The sequence below is a fragment of the Lycorma delicatula genome, chromosome 6 (assembly GCF_047948215.1).
Source record: "Lycorma delicatula isolate Av1 chromosome 6, ASM4794821v1, whole genome shotgun sequence".
In the NCBI taxonomy this organism is placed as follows: domain Eukaryota; kingdom Metazoa; phylum Arthropoda; class Insecta; order Hemiptera; family Fulgoridae; genus Lycorma; species Lycorma delicatula.
In genome coordinates, this window is record NC_134460.1 from 69,836,524 (window position 1) to 69,852,498 (window position 15,975).

The 15,975-nt window shown below is 27.0% G+C and overlaps 1 protein-coding gene across 5 annotated transcripts in view; it reads right to left on the bottom strand.

Annotated features, from left to right (window-relative positions):
* LOC142327116 (uncharacterized) overlaps nt 1-15,975 on the bottom strand; it is a 462,885-nt gene that overhangs the window by 383,691 nt on the left and 63,219 nt on the right. Inside the window, exon 4 of one of the 5 annotated variants that reach the window (XM_075369990.1) lies at nt 716-3,277. The exons of 3 other annotated variants lie outside the window; for them this stretch is intronic. In XM_075369990.1, coding sequence (XP_075226105.1) covers nt 2,934-3,277 — 344 coding nt within the window. In that variant the 3' untranslated portion in view covers nt 716-2,933. Of the gene's footprint in view, nt 1-715; nt 3,278-6,161; nt 6,876-15,975 lie in introns of those variants that run through there. One more of the 5 variants, XM_075369994.1, reaches the window with a different exon arrangement.

Sequence of the window (15,975 nt, forward strand, 5' to 3'; positions counted from 1 at the left end):
AAACATCACTTTTTCTATCATAAATTTTTAGTTAAAATGAAGGTTTAATATATGTCTTTTAAAACTAGCTTTTTAATGGCATCATTTTGGAAGAGTAACAAAAGATTCAATAAATAAATATACAAATATGGTTTTCATGTTACACTTTATAAAACAAAAAAAGATCATTAAAATCAGAACCAAATAATTTGATAAAAAGACATAATTTTAAACAAAAATATAATCTTAATAGCAGTAGAGTATATCAATGTAACATAAACTTTAGGTGAAAGATTGGTTGTTGTATTTATATTTACTTTTATTGCCATGTATCTACTACATCAATACATGATTAACTATTGAAAAGTTCATCCATTTTTAGATATTTAAACATTTCTTGGGTGTTTCTCTTTGTTACGTTATTTTAGTATCAGCAAGAATCATTGTTTGTATTTGTAATGCAGACAAACAGACAAAGTTCTTGGCAGCAATGATAAAAGTAATTTGATAAATTATCTCAAAATTACACTCCATTCCTCAGTAAATTTAGATCATTAATTTTCCTCTTCAAACACACACACAGATATGGACAGGTGGATGCATATATAAACACGCCAATACACAGAGATATGCCAACCAAAAAAAAATAAAAAATAGATTACACAATTTTACTATTTTCTTTCTTTATATCATAAAAATAATAGACAGAGATAACAATAGAAAATGAAATAAAAACTACAAAATCAATCTAATCAAAATTATCATTAACAAAAACATAAAATAAAAAACGCATCATTTTGATATTTATTTTTAAATAAGTTAGGAAAAATATTACAAAATGTTTGAAAATACATATAATAATACATAATATTTTAAAATTGTCTTCCAAAAATTAAGTACATAAATGTAACTCAGAACAATTTTTTTCATATTTATACAAAGAACTACAAAAATCTAATAAATAATAAGAAATTGAATATGTTATAGATATGAATAACAGAAAAAAAATAATAAAAATTAGACATCATACAATACCGGACAAAATCTTAAAAGGAAATTTATTATCATTCTAAGAAATCCAAGAGTTGAATTTATTATTGCTGCAGGTTATAAATTAATAGATAACAAACAACACAAAAACCTAATAAAATAAATTTCAATCAAGCAACAGGCCAGTTAATAAATAGAAAACTATAAACTTTTTCTTTGGATTATGCACAAAAATAAAAAAATCATATAATTTTAAACAAGAAACAACTTAGTAAAAATTATATCAACACAAATATTACATGAGAAAAGCGACTCAAATTTCGTTAAGTTTACTTTTTTTACTATATATCCTGTCCTAAAGAGAAATAAAATTCAATGATACATAAAATACAATGTCACTATAAAAAATACAAATTAGCATCAATGTAGTATTACAGCCACATTCAAAGTATTTATTTCGTAAAAAAAAATTTCTAGATAAACAGAACCATATAAAATTATTGGAATGTTAGTAATAACTGACACAACTTACTGATTACAATTGGTATTTACCACAATGCCAGTTTGAGACGACATAACTGATTATAAAACGTAGTTTGTTAAACAAAAGAGAATATTTGAATGATAACAGTGACGATCTTGTATTTAAAAAAATCTACGCGAAGTCTAGCAATTTTATACCAAATTAAAAATGTCAAAAAGTTAAGTTATAATATTATGTATGTCATTAAGAGCACGTCCTTTAAATTTTTATAAAAAGAAAAATCTATGTAATTTCAAAGATCCAGAGCTTCCATAAAACAATTCCAAACACATAGTTAAAATTTAATTATCATTTCTTATATTACATTAGCTACTGCAAAAAGTACATATTTTTGTGAGTATACACAAAATACATTTTGTGCATTAACTACCTAGTATAATATCATAATATTCTCACAATTCAAAACAGTAATTAACAATTTTAAAACAAATTTAAAAAATTTGGTCATCCCGACACGGATTTATTTTAGATGTTTACAACCGCGTAAGAACTGAAGGCTGTTCTTCAATTATCTGAAGATTGTAAAAAAAATGCATGAACTACATATAAAGTTATGAAACACTTAAATTTCAGTTCAGGTATTTAATTCAGACTTAGTAAAACTAAATAAATTGGTAACATATCAAAATATAAGAGATGATGATGATAATAATAATATATAACTAACAGTTTCAAAACATTCTTCGATATTTCCAACACAAAATCATAAAAACAAATGACATTTATTTCAAATAACAATATTAACATCATTTATTAACACATTTAATTTACAAAGAATATTTTTAACAATATTTTTAACAGTTTTTTAAAGTACACATAATTTTGTAATTAAAAATGTTGATCTTTTAATTATAATAATCATTATTATTCAACACATATCTTTTTTTTATAATATAAAACTTTACAAATTCCTGAACATCATTGACTAACAACAAACAAACATATATCTACATAATAAATAAATAATCTAAATAATAATGTGCAACACCACACATTTGCATGTGCAATAACTCATACAAATCAAAATAAATCATGCAACATAATTATTTAAACTTTAACATGAAATTCCAAAATTATGTGTAACTAACAAATAGTCATTTAATATAAATATCAGCTGACAAAGAAATCAAACTATTACAATTAATCATGTACAGTAACTTAAAATTAGCAATTAAGTAAAATGCAGTAGTTAAATATTATAAGATCAAGCATACAAGAATCCACACTGAACCAGGTCACAAAAACATTATCATTGAAACACAATTGCAGTTAAGTTAAAAAGTAAATCGGATTTTATTTCATGAAAAATTTTTTTTTTTACGAAAAAATTATAAACATAAATGATTATATTGAAATGTTTTTTTATAACAATAATAATGAAATAATTTTATCAACAATAATAATTAATATTTAAACAAAATTATTGACGTAAAATTTTACATATTTCACTTCCATCAACATAATTTTCTTTTTTACTATTTGCAAATTTTTCTTTATGTACTTTATATAAATTTTGGATTTTACTTTGCGATGTAGACGGACAATTACCAATGTCATAATCATCGCTAGAACATTCCTCAGATCTGAATTTATCTATCCAGAGCCAAACGGAATCTTTACTAAAGGCCATCTGTCCAAATTCGCTTAACAGTCTTTTGTATATTTCAGTGCTTTGAAATCCCTTCACTGTCATATGCCTAATTAACCTTCTTTGCTTAATCCTTAAAATCCGTATGGTATCGTTTGTAAGAAGATAATTTTTACCTGTAACAAAATCATTAAAAAAAATTATTTTAAAATTACATTTAAGTAATCCAACAAAAAACTTAAAAAAAGAGGAGTTTTTAAACAATAATAATGAAATTTAAACTTAAAACATTTTGACAATTTAACAAAATTCACCATTATTATACATTAAAAAATATTTCTGTATAATTACAATATACTACACTGTAATTTATTGTTCTCCACATACAATTCACAAAATTTAATAATATTTTTCATTTGCGTGCACACGCCTACACACACACATGCACACACACCCACTATTATATGCCCATACACACAACTTAATTTTAAAGAAAAATAAATATATTACAACGTGAGCTAAAGGATTAAAAAATTATTCAATTAACTTTAATACTAATAAAATGACCAAAAACACAATCTTGATTTATTATAACCTATTACTATAATTTAAACTTAACCTTAACTAATTTACAATTACTTTTTTAAAAAAATATCAAAAACCATGAATAAACTTACTTATTACAAGTAAACTGTAATAAATATAACTTATCCAAAACAAAATAATTTTTAGTTAAATGTATAGTTTAAAATGATAATCAAATACTCTGCACTTACAAATCAGTGAGAAAAAAAAGAAAGTAATTTATCACTCAACAAAATTTAGAAACTCAACACACAAGGAAATTTGTTGCTGGACCAACAACTGATTTCTTGCAACAAACATGTCCTATTGCAGTACACTATCCCTTTTACTGTACTATTAGTAGTGCCAACTCTGTTGTCATGTCACGAGTTAGAACTAAGGTGCATTTATGAATTAATGCTTTCTAAATTTTGACAGGTAATAATCACTTATAAAGTTGACCGCTAATCCATTCTCATTTTATGACATGAAACAACAATTTTTCTGACTGTGCTGCTCAAAATTTACAATAATATTTATCTGCTATTCTTTAGCTATAAATGCTACTTTCTGATTCATAATTTAAAGTTCCTTTAAAAACAGCAAAGTATTAAGACAAAAAAACAAAAACAATGTGAATTATCTTTATTACCTTGAAATAATTATTTAACAAAATGATCGTTATAAATCAATATTCTTTCAAGGTTAGTAAGTCAATTTTGCAATTTATTTCAAAAATGTAAATAGCAAGTGTAGAAACATGAGATCTGAATTTCTGTTAAAATTAATATTTTATGACTCACGTATACTAACACGAGATGAATACTAGTTTTAATATGTTTGAAAATTCAAATATCCAAATTATTATTCTTAAGTCTTACATTTTAAATTTATCCTGTATTTAATTTAACAGGATGCACATAGGATTATCAAAAATACCTTTCTATATGGATTAGAAACTTGGGAACTTAGGAAACAGAAAGAAAAAGGATTATTAGCAGTAGAGATGTAATTTAAAAAAAGTAAAAAATTCTCTAAGCTACAGTCTATAATAAATGAAAGAATAAGAAGAATGGGAAAATGGTACCAACAATCAGTGGTTGAAGAGCTGGAAAATATTGGTTACAAGGTCCATACCTTGTGTCCATACACATTTGGAGAATGAAAGAATGTAGACACCTAAAAAGGCACTTGAACAGATTCCACAAAATAAAGTAGATGGCCTTGGAGACCATCAACATCTATCTCCAAAGAGGGTGTTTGGAGTGAGATAGAAAACCTGAGAGTGAAGTAGGGAGAAAGAATCTATATGATAATTAATTATTAGATGAAGAGCATGGTAGTTGTCTCGTGCACGCATGTTGTGTGTGTGTGTGTGTGTGTGTGTATATATATATATATATATATATATATATATATATATATATATATATATATATATATATATATATATGTGTGTGTGTGTGTGTGTGTGTGTGTGTGTGTGTGTGTGTGTGTGTGTGTGTGTGTGTGTGTGTGTGTGTGTGTGTGTGTGTGTGTGTGTGTGTGTGTGTGTGTGTGTGTGAGAGAGAGAGAGATGAAGCATATGTAGTAAGAAAACTCACCAAGGGAGGAAGAAAATTTATTTTAGTTTTTTTATTTTCTAGAAAATCATATTTTTGTTTAATACACATTATTTAATAAACTAAAACAGTAGAGTAAAAATTAACAGACATAAAAAAAATGTTCTAAAAATAAGAAGGACAAATGATAAAGAAAAATTCATTTAGAGAAAGTTTATATTTATTTTACTTTTTGAAATTACTTCACAGTTTACAGTTATCTAAAATAACTTACTGATATTACAACAGTATCTGAATTATTGCACAATTTTATTTTAAGAAAACAAGCAAACACTTTCAGGTACATGTATTCTTTTTTCAAAATTAAACCTGAATTGCAAAAGTTGCTTTGAATAAATTAATGATTAAAAATTTACAGGTAATTCATTCATAATGAATAGAGAATGTAATTTTTTCTGTATTTGAAAATACTTCAGGAGCATCCTCTTTGAGAACACGGCATATGCTACTTTTCTGAATGTAATATTCACTAAGCTGGTATGCCATGATTTTCAAGATACTAGATTCTATATACTTGCATTACATTTCACATCTTGAATACTTTTTAGTATTTGAGAATTAGTCATTACATATACACACTAACTATATTTTTATTCTCATAAAAATAAAACATCAAAATAAATCTGCACTAAATATGAACTTCAATAATAATATTTGCACAGGCAGTCAATAATTATGCAAGCAGGCATGAATCAATTCAATTTTATTCAAACTGGTTAACATATTCTAATTATCTAATTAATTTTCCAGTTTTAAATCAGGTAAATGAAAGTGGCAGGGATCAAGATTGCAATCCTTTTACTAAGAAACTATTATAATAATCAGTATTATTAAGAATTATTTCATTTTTTATGTGGATAAAATAAATTGACCATTTTTATAAATATTATTTATTTCTATCTAAAATGAAGTACATCAACTAAACTAAAATCACAGTTCACTATATAAAAAGGCATAGATTTAAATGGAATAATTCTAAACAGTTTACACATTTAATACAAATAAAATAATATTATATATATATATATATATATATATTGCGCGCGCGCACACATACACAAACTGTTTTTTTTTTTTTTAAATGAGACCACATTTTTATTTTTTCCAAAAGCTGTTAAAACACTTAAGGTGCATTTTATATTCTTGGGTAAATAATAGGTCTAAAAGTCTTATGAAAATTTAATTTGGAACTAATTAAGTAAAGGCGAGATGACATACAATTATAAAAAATAAATAAATAGCTTTGCAATAACATTCACATCTGTATGACAGATGTGAATGTTCATTGACATCTGTTTGACAGCTGTGAATGAAGAAACCTTCTTTCAATAAATTAAAATAAAATACATTAATAACACATAGAAAATTTTTTTCTCTAACAAAATTAAAATATAAATATTTTATTGAATATAAACAGTAACTCCTTGAAAATAAATAACAATAAATGGAAAAAGTGTCTTGAATAAGTGATCCTATTTAACAGTCTTTATATCTTCTTCAGCATTCAATTTGACCACCACCAACAGTTTAATGGATAATTAACTGTTGATCACGTTTGCTGTTTGGACATTCATGTTGAAGATGGTATCTGAAAATAAAGAAATAATAAATCAATAAGATAAATAATACAGTTAACCAATGAACTTCCAACCTAAAAGTACTTGTTTTGATTGTTACAATAAAATTGTTATTTTGGGTGAAAAGTAGTAACAAGTTCTGAAATACTTTTATGGATTCATTAGTTGTAGAGAAAATGAAATAAAAATTTGAAGAATAAAATTAAAATAATAAAATTTGATAACAAAGAAGTAAACAAAACAAATTAAGTAAACATTAAGATGGAAAGAAATATGTCAGACTGACCAGAAGTTATTTGGGTAAAAAAAAATTATAAAGAATAAACAAAAAAAGGAAGATGACAGAGAAGCAGATGAACACAGGTTTAGCAACCGAAAAAATTGCTGACTTCAGTACAAATTTTTATGTCAGTTCTCTTGAAGTGGAGAAGAATGTAAAAGAAGAACCTTGTAAAAAAAATAATAAATAAATAAAAAAATGTCAGTGGGCCATGTATAAAACTAAAATGAATAAGTAAGTATTCAATACAAAAAAATAAAAAAAAGCTCTTTACATCAAGTTTATAATCATTAGTTCAGTTTAAAAACTGAATCCTGACAAGTCATTCTATTTTGCCCATTCAGTTTTCATAAATTCTTTCTTCATTTTTTATAATATTTGTTTTCATGAATTAATTGACCACAAAGTTTACTGAGAAGCTTGTACATGGGAATATGGAAATTGAATTTTGTAATGTGTGAAAAATACCACACCTGATTGTATATAATTACACAATTCAAATATTTAATTACATAATAAAGCAAATTTTTCCAAGGGTATGGCCAAAAGGGTTCCAGTGAAGAATAATAAAAGTTTAAAATAATTCACAAGAAACACATATAACTCTTTCTTATAACTTTCATATCAAAATTAGATGAAGTATAATACCAATTTAAAAAATAAATAAAATAGCAACATTAAATTACTCCCCATCTATACATTAAATTAATTCAACATCGAGAACATGATGGACAAATGGGAAGAAATGACCTGATCAGGAGACTTCAGACTAGAAGAGCATTAACAAGAAATTGTACAAGAAGTAATAAAGAAGAACAAACTCATAGACTAAAATTAGACAACTAAAATTTGCTAAAAATAAAGCTCTTCGTAAAATGATTTTCAATAGTGAAAGAAAAAAATGAACAATTAAATGATATAAAAACATCTCTTCGCAAAGAAATTGACATATCTAATAATGGTGTGGTAAACTAAAATACTTTTGAAGAGAAAAAATATTCATTAGTAATTTGAAAATATTTTAAAAGTTAATCACCTTATTCATACTGAAGTGAGTATGGACATTTCTAATATGACTATCAAGATTTCCCCGCTGATAGCACCTTTTAGGACAGTGTGGACACTGAAAACGCGGTTCCTTGCCACAATGTAGTCTTTTGTGAGTATTTAATCCTTGCTTCCATACATAAGACTTTCCACAGTCTGGACAAGAATGCTGCAGAGGTAATTTTTCAAACACATTTGTATCTACACTCACTGACTTAGAGAAAATTTTGACAGCTATATTTTGATTATTCCCTGCAACCCATTGCTGTGTGTCAACAAAAACATCAATAAAAAGAATAATTCAAAATAAAAAACCAATCAAAATTCTCAAGAAATAGATAAAGCTAATAATACAAGCTAATTTTTATTCCTAAAAAAATCATTTAAATGCAGTTTCTTCCACATTTTAAAAACATGAGTAATGCATAACAAAAGCATAGCTTAGCATTCTTATTCTCCCAAAGGCTCGATATGCTATTTCATGCAATAAGCCAAAAAGCCAACTACTGGAAAAAATTCTTTTTAATTTGATGAATGGCCTTTTTTGTTTCCTTACATCAAAATAAAAAATAAATACAGGAATTTATTGAAATTAAAGCAAAATGATCATAAAATAATTTAAAAAAATACTTTATAGAAAGACACTATTTTTGGGGGAAAAAATAATCCATACCATACATAGAAACATTTTCATAGAATAATTGCATGACAAACCAGAAATAACAGTAATTTCACAAATAATATCCTGATAGCAGTAGTAATAATCATGCTTCAATTAAAAAACAATGAGAATATAGTACAATAAACATGTAAAAATAAAATAATGTTTCTTCAAAGAAAATAATGGAACAAAAACACAGCATAAATTAAAAACAAACTTATCAAGAAAACTATACAGAAAGTTTCCCTTATCTTAAATCAATGTAGTCAGATAAAATGGAAAAACATGTTCTTTAATGTATTACCACAAATACTGATATCTATACTTAATTTCACACGTAGGGCTTAGATGTGTTATCTAGACTACCATATCATAATCCCTCTACAGGTTGATCTACCTCTTCCTACAACCTTCCCCCTTTTTAGTATGTTACATTTCTTCTTCCTTAGAACATATCACGGAATCTGTGTCAGTCAAAGCCCTGGATCAACCTTCCAAATCATACTGGTCCCTTCTAATGACTGGCAGTTCAGCCACTTCTTTAATGGGACTCAGCGGGAAACTGAGTCCCATTAAAGAAATAGTGATGAGATTACACACAAACAGTCAAAACTAGCAGCTTAGGTGCTCAGAGGTTAAAATCAGTCCTACTATTCTTTCTTAAGTCTAAAACTTAAGTTAAGTATAGTCAAGTTAATATCAAGTAATTACTATACTGATATTACACACAATTACTGTATCTTAATGAATTTCCTTAGTGCTTTAAGAACACACTGTAACATAAAAATACATGTAAATTTAATAAATTTTATAGATTGTTACATTTAGGATGTTTACGTCTTGATTTTTATTTAATGAAAGATAATCCCTTAAAAATGCATTCATAATTACACAATCAAATTATAGATATAACATAATACTTGTTGATGTTTTTTAAATGATAATACATTCTACAACTAAAATTCTTTCTGTTCATGAAAATAACTCATATTACAGTTATTGCATTATACTGTACAGTGACATTACATTTACTTAAAATGAGTTGTAGAAAGTTTTAAATCTAAAATTTTTAATCGCAAAAATGAAGAGAAAAATGAAAAGTAAAAGTATCTTCTTAAACAACTTAAATTTTCCAATTTCTGGAACAAACCCTACACAAATTATTAAGCTTATGAGAGGTTTTATCATATCACTTTGAGTCACCACTAATTATACATAATTAACGGATACATTTTTACATTGCATTAATGAAAATCATTACAAATATTAACAAAATCAAAAATTAGATTAGCAACACTTGAATCATTTTCAAAACCATAAGCACCATTTTGAATATCTTGAAACTCTGAGTGTCCATTTTTCTTTCTGCACAGAGTATATAACAGCGATATAAATTATGCTCAATTTAAATCAGAGCATAAGCACAAAATAGACTTTAAAAAATTGAGGATTACATATATAGATAAGAAGATAGGTATTATACCCTATTTAAATAAGAGATAAGCTCAAAACAGAATTTAAAAAAATAGAGGATTACATGAATAGATAAGATTCAGTTGAATTTATTGGTAAAAAAAAATCAGAATTATAAAGAACAACATTTAACACTTATTACTTGTTTTTCTTCTTCATTCAGAGGTTAGAAATCCCTGCCGTTTTGGAGACCACTTTCACCTGAATGGACTGTGCTTCAGTAGCCAGATGATTATTAAGAAACAAAGTACTCTCCTTATCTGCAGGTTATCTAGATGTCATTTTTATATAGAAAAAATTCCTTATTAACGTGTATTTTTATTGTGTTAGTACAATAAAAATACACATTAATAAGGAATTTCTTTTATATAAGTTTTATTCACTTAAGATTCTGGAGTGCCACAAGTAGCAATACAGTTTTGGATGGTTGGGAGGAGATGAAAACGAATAATTTTTTTGGCTAATACAAAACTGTTGAATTTAAAGAAAATAAATATTTTTTTAAGATCTATATGGTACTGGTTGCAATTTGGTCTTTTTTTAATTTGTATGATAAAAATATAACAGAACTGATATTTTTATTTTTCCCTCACCGAAAAGAAAGAGTGGTTTTTTCTAGACAAGCTGGTTCTGTGGTTTTTTTCACAATAAACTAGGGGTTCAATTACAATTTGTGTTTTCTTTGCTAAAAGTCACTTAATGTTAAAATTTTCAAAATTATGGAAAAATATGCAAAAAATTAATCATTTCTCATGATTACCCTATTTCACACAACTCTATAAACCACAGACAAATAAAACTAGATACTTCAAACAAAAATGTCTGTGGGCCCTAATTACCTTCTTACTTACATAATTTTATTGGCCAATTTTCACAATTCTGTAAATTAATTTTCAATTCTTTAATCTTTTTCATTAGACTAGAAATTCTCCATCATTCAATGGGACAAGCACTAGGGAGAAAATCCCAAATAATACGGTAACCTATATAATACAATACCAGTAATAATACAATAACATATAAGTACAGAAGCAGAGAGGTAGCATCCCCACCAAACGTAACCCATTCAGTGTCGGCATATAGTCGATAGAACCTAAGACATTACTGAAAGAAACCAAAACAACCTCGGAACTGGGAATGGATTTTGATTAACCATTTCACTGACTGATTAACAATTGATAACTTTGTTACAACAAACATTATAATGGATTAAAAAAAAGAGTATCTGTAATGATTAGATTTGAAAAGAATATTACTTAAAATAATAAAAATAAAACCGCCACCCTCCGCGGCTGTGTAGGTAGCATCTCAGTATTTTGTGCAGAGGTCCTGGGTTCAAATCCTGGTTAAGCATGGCATGTTTTCATACATTACCAATTGCCACCGCCACCAGACTAATGACCATAGACCAAAGCCTGTTGATGCCTGCTCAGAAAAAACCTACACTCTTAAACATACTATAATAGATAAAATTAGATTATCTAAAAAAAAGATACAGATTAACTATAATTAATAAAATTAACTAAAAAAATAAAGATTAAATTATCTAAAAAGATACAGATTTGCTCTTCCATAGATATACATGCCCCCACAGCAGTGAATCAAAAAATTTTAAAAATAAAAACATTTCTTATTACCAGTTTTGAACGGAATGGCTCAATTTTTAAGGTGTTTCACAGTACAACTCAAGTGTAGTAGTTATTCCTACCTCCATAAAATTCAACAAAAAAAAACACCTTTTGGTCCCAGAAAAGTAACCAGAATCTTCCAATCTTGACCAGTTTATACTGAATTTGTTCGCGATTCAAAGAACCTGAATGATGCCCAATTATGGATTGTTTCAGTTCAACAAATATGTAAAATGTTTTTTAAAAGTCAAACAACAGGAACGGTTATCATGTGAAAAACAAGAGTAACAGAATGCAAAACTCTTTGACAACAAAAATGTACAATAAATCTTGACAAAAAACTGTAAAATATAGCTGACCAAAAATACAGTAAATAAATTTGTAATAAAAATAAAGCAATTAAGTATAATTGTACAGCATACTGCATTAATGTCTAAAGTCAATGGAGTTTTAGAGTGATACCCATTAATGCAAAACTTTTGAAGCTAGAGACATGAAAATTTATTTATGTAAGAAGTCTGCATTTCAAAATCAGTATAAGGAAAACACCCTTTCCTAATATAAAATTAAAAATGCATGTAAAGATGCCATCTCTCAATTTAACATTACCCTGAACACACCCATACCCTGAGCACCCTGAACACACTTTTAAAAAAGGCTAGTTTAGCAGTAACAATTCTGTAGTATGTGCTTTGTAAATGTCTGAGAATTAAAAATCCATTAAAATTCTTGACTTCTACAAGCCACTTGTTCACAAAACACCTCACTTCCTTTTTAAATTATCAGAAACAAATTTTGTTTTTCATATAATCAAATCCTTGATTTTATTCATGTCACCACTGCCTTGTCATTTATTCCTTTATTACTTACTATAAGACCATAACTTTCATAAAATTCACAGTGAATTTCAACAGCAGTTAATATATAAAATATTACAAATAAAATCAATATAGAAAGTATATGCAAATATTAACAACACTCATATTTCTGGAATGACAAATGAAAGTTATAAAATTTTAACAAAAACTTTTCTTTTAGTTTTAATGAATCATTGTATTTTAAATATTTATTTGACAATCCAACTCACTTGAAATGAAACAAGCAAGTTAAAACACACTAGTCAACTAATTCTTAAAATAAAAGAAAAATCGCTTGTTTTAAACTTTTAAATCTACCGAAGTATATTATAAAAAAATTCCATAGACTAAGCCACTGAAAATTTTTATTTTTCTCAAACAGACAACTGTTCTCAATCAGATGACAGTATTTTAAACACAAAGAATACTGCTGCCTGCATCTGGGTCAATCCATTTGAAGTGTCCCAAAAAAACATAAGCTGGTTGCTTGACCAATTCAAAAAAAAAAATAGAAACTTACTCACTTGTTTCTTACATGTTTCAGGACCTTAATTTTTCAGGAGACATTATTTTAAATGTTTTATTTAAGCAGTTTACCTGTGGCAGCCATTTTTGTAAAGGTGCACACACCTTTTTTGTGATTAAAGGGTTTACACAAAACATCATAACTAAAAAACTATTGGTCCTGGAAGGACGAAACAAATTTATTCTTATTTTCTCAAGGTAAACGATTGGTCCAGTGGTTTATTTACCTATCTTTCTTCTTTCTATGAGAAAATTACCAATAAAGTTGAACATGAAAAATTGTGAAATTTCACTTTTGGTCATTTTTTCAAGAGGCAGGGATGGCATACACAATTTGAATTATTTTTTTGTAGTTTTACCATAAATAATATTAATGGTGATATACTTATCCCTAAATTTTTATTAATTTTTGAAAACTAATTTTTTTTTAAATTGTAGTTTTGGCTTCAAATAACTCTGATTAAGCTGGTAATAAAAAATCACAAATTTGCAAAACTTAGTGTTTTTGTAGATGTTTATAGCAAATAAAAAAGTTTCTTGTGTACTGCACTAATAAAAAAGTTATAACCTCTCAAAAATCTTGAAAAACCTGTTAAAAGCAATACCATTTTGACTCTAAATAAGTGCTCCAAGGGGGTTTCTTGTTTTCTTTGCACTTTACTTTTTTTTTATATTTAGCCCCTATGTTGTTGAAGTTGATGTTTTCAATATGTTTAAAATAGTTTTCTTTTAAATTACTAATGATAGGTTGTAATTTAATAATAACTTTTTACCAATACCAGTAACCTAATACAAAAAAAAACAATAGAAGTTTAATTTCGGTATACATTTTTGTATACCAAAATGAAACGACTAGCACTAGATAGGGAATCTTGGAGAGCTGCATCAAACCAGTCAAATGACTGAAGACAACAAAAAAAAATAATACAATTTTGATTCAAAAATGCTTGTAAAACTTACCCAAACTTAGATTTCAAAGAGTAGCCTACATATTTATTCAAGAATTCATTTTTATATTTGTTTATTTTTGTAAACACTATCAAAGAAAAAATAAATTGTAGCAAAATTTTAATTATTATTGAATGAAATAGCCTGTTTTTGTAGCAATGAAAGTTTATTATTTAGTGTGGTTAACCAACAGCTGTGATATCTGATAATTCTCTTGAAATTGTGTGAGAACGACCCGTCACTATAGTTAGTTCAAGTGATGTCAACTTACTCAGGACTTTTCAGATCAATGCCCACACTTTGCCTTGTTGAGACTTTTGAAATGATGTACATGGCCCAGCTGGGTGGAAAAAATGAAACTGCACATTGTCATTTTCAAGGCTAATATCTACCACTCCTCCTATCCACTGCTGATCGTCACACACAAGCAATAGAGTCTTTTCCTTAGGTGAAAGTGATACAATACTTGACACAGGTTGGTCTTCATAGTCCTTGGAGTCTGAAGTAAAGCAACATCTTAAAATGCCTTCTGACACAGGAACGTACTTGTAGTAGCTTCTAATACCAACTCTTTCACAGCAGTCAAAATGGTATTTTTTAGTTTCTGAAATCTTATCTATCTCATCTAATTTAATAAAAAAATACTGATGTTTTTCAACTTATGAATACAAAATGAATACATTTCATCAACATTTAGTATCTTGACTGTTTAATGGCCTTTGGCACCTCTCGTTTTGTGGTTCCTCCCACACCATCACAAATATTTTTCCCATGGGATGAATCAAAGAAGTGCCATTCGGCTTCAAGGTCGAAGTCTATTATGTGACTGCAAAAATCAGCAAAATTATTTTTATACTGACTTGAAACACCATCAGTAAAATTGATGAATTTTTTAACGTTCTTCCTTGATATGATCTGTTAAAAGTTTTTGAAAGCAATAAAATGTTGCTGTATCGTGCTTCAAGTGATCACTTAAAATACAGACACTTCTGTATTGTAATACATAATTTTCTTCCACCAATGTTCCTTGGAACATTGTTCTTCCTTTCCTTTACATGAAATTACTTGAAAATAATGTAAAAATTTAACTGATTTTAAAATTTGCAAATATAATATTACAAAGTAAAACTTATTTATTAAATAAATACTTCCAAACACAGGATGAAATTTGAAACACTCTGTAACAATGTGAACAGGTCACTGACTAATGTCAGACTGACCAGCCTGTAACTGGAAAGCTAAATGATGCAACAAACATAAATGAACATGTTACAACATGAATTTTCCTGACGACTGGAAATAAATTTAAGCACCTGTTATAACATGAACACTGCAGTTGAATGGTTCAAACAAGTCTATTTCAACTATAATAATAAGTATAAAAATATTAAAGTGCCAAGAAGAGAAGGAAACCCCCTCCCCTTTGGAGCACTTACTTAGCGAGTCAAAATGGTATTGCTTTTAACAGGTTTCTCATTATTTTTGAGAGGTTATAACTGTTTTATTAGTTGTGCAAATTTGAGATTTCTATTACCAGCCCCATCAGAGTTATTTGAAGCCAAAACTACAATTTAAAAAAAAAAAATTAGTTTTCAAAAATTAATAAAAATTTAGGGATAAGTATATCACCATTAATATTATTTATGGTAAAACTACTAATATATACCTACATATAAAAAAATAATTCAAACT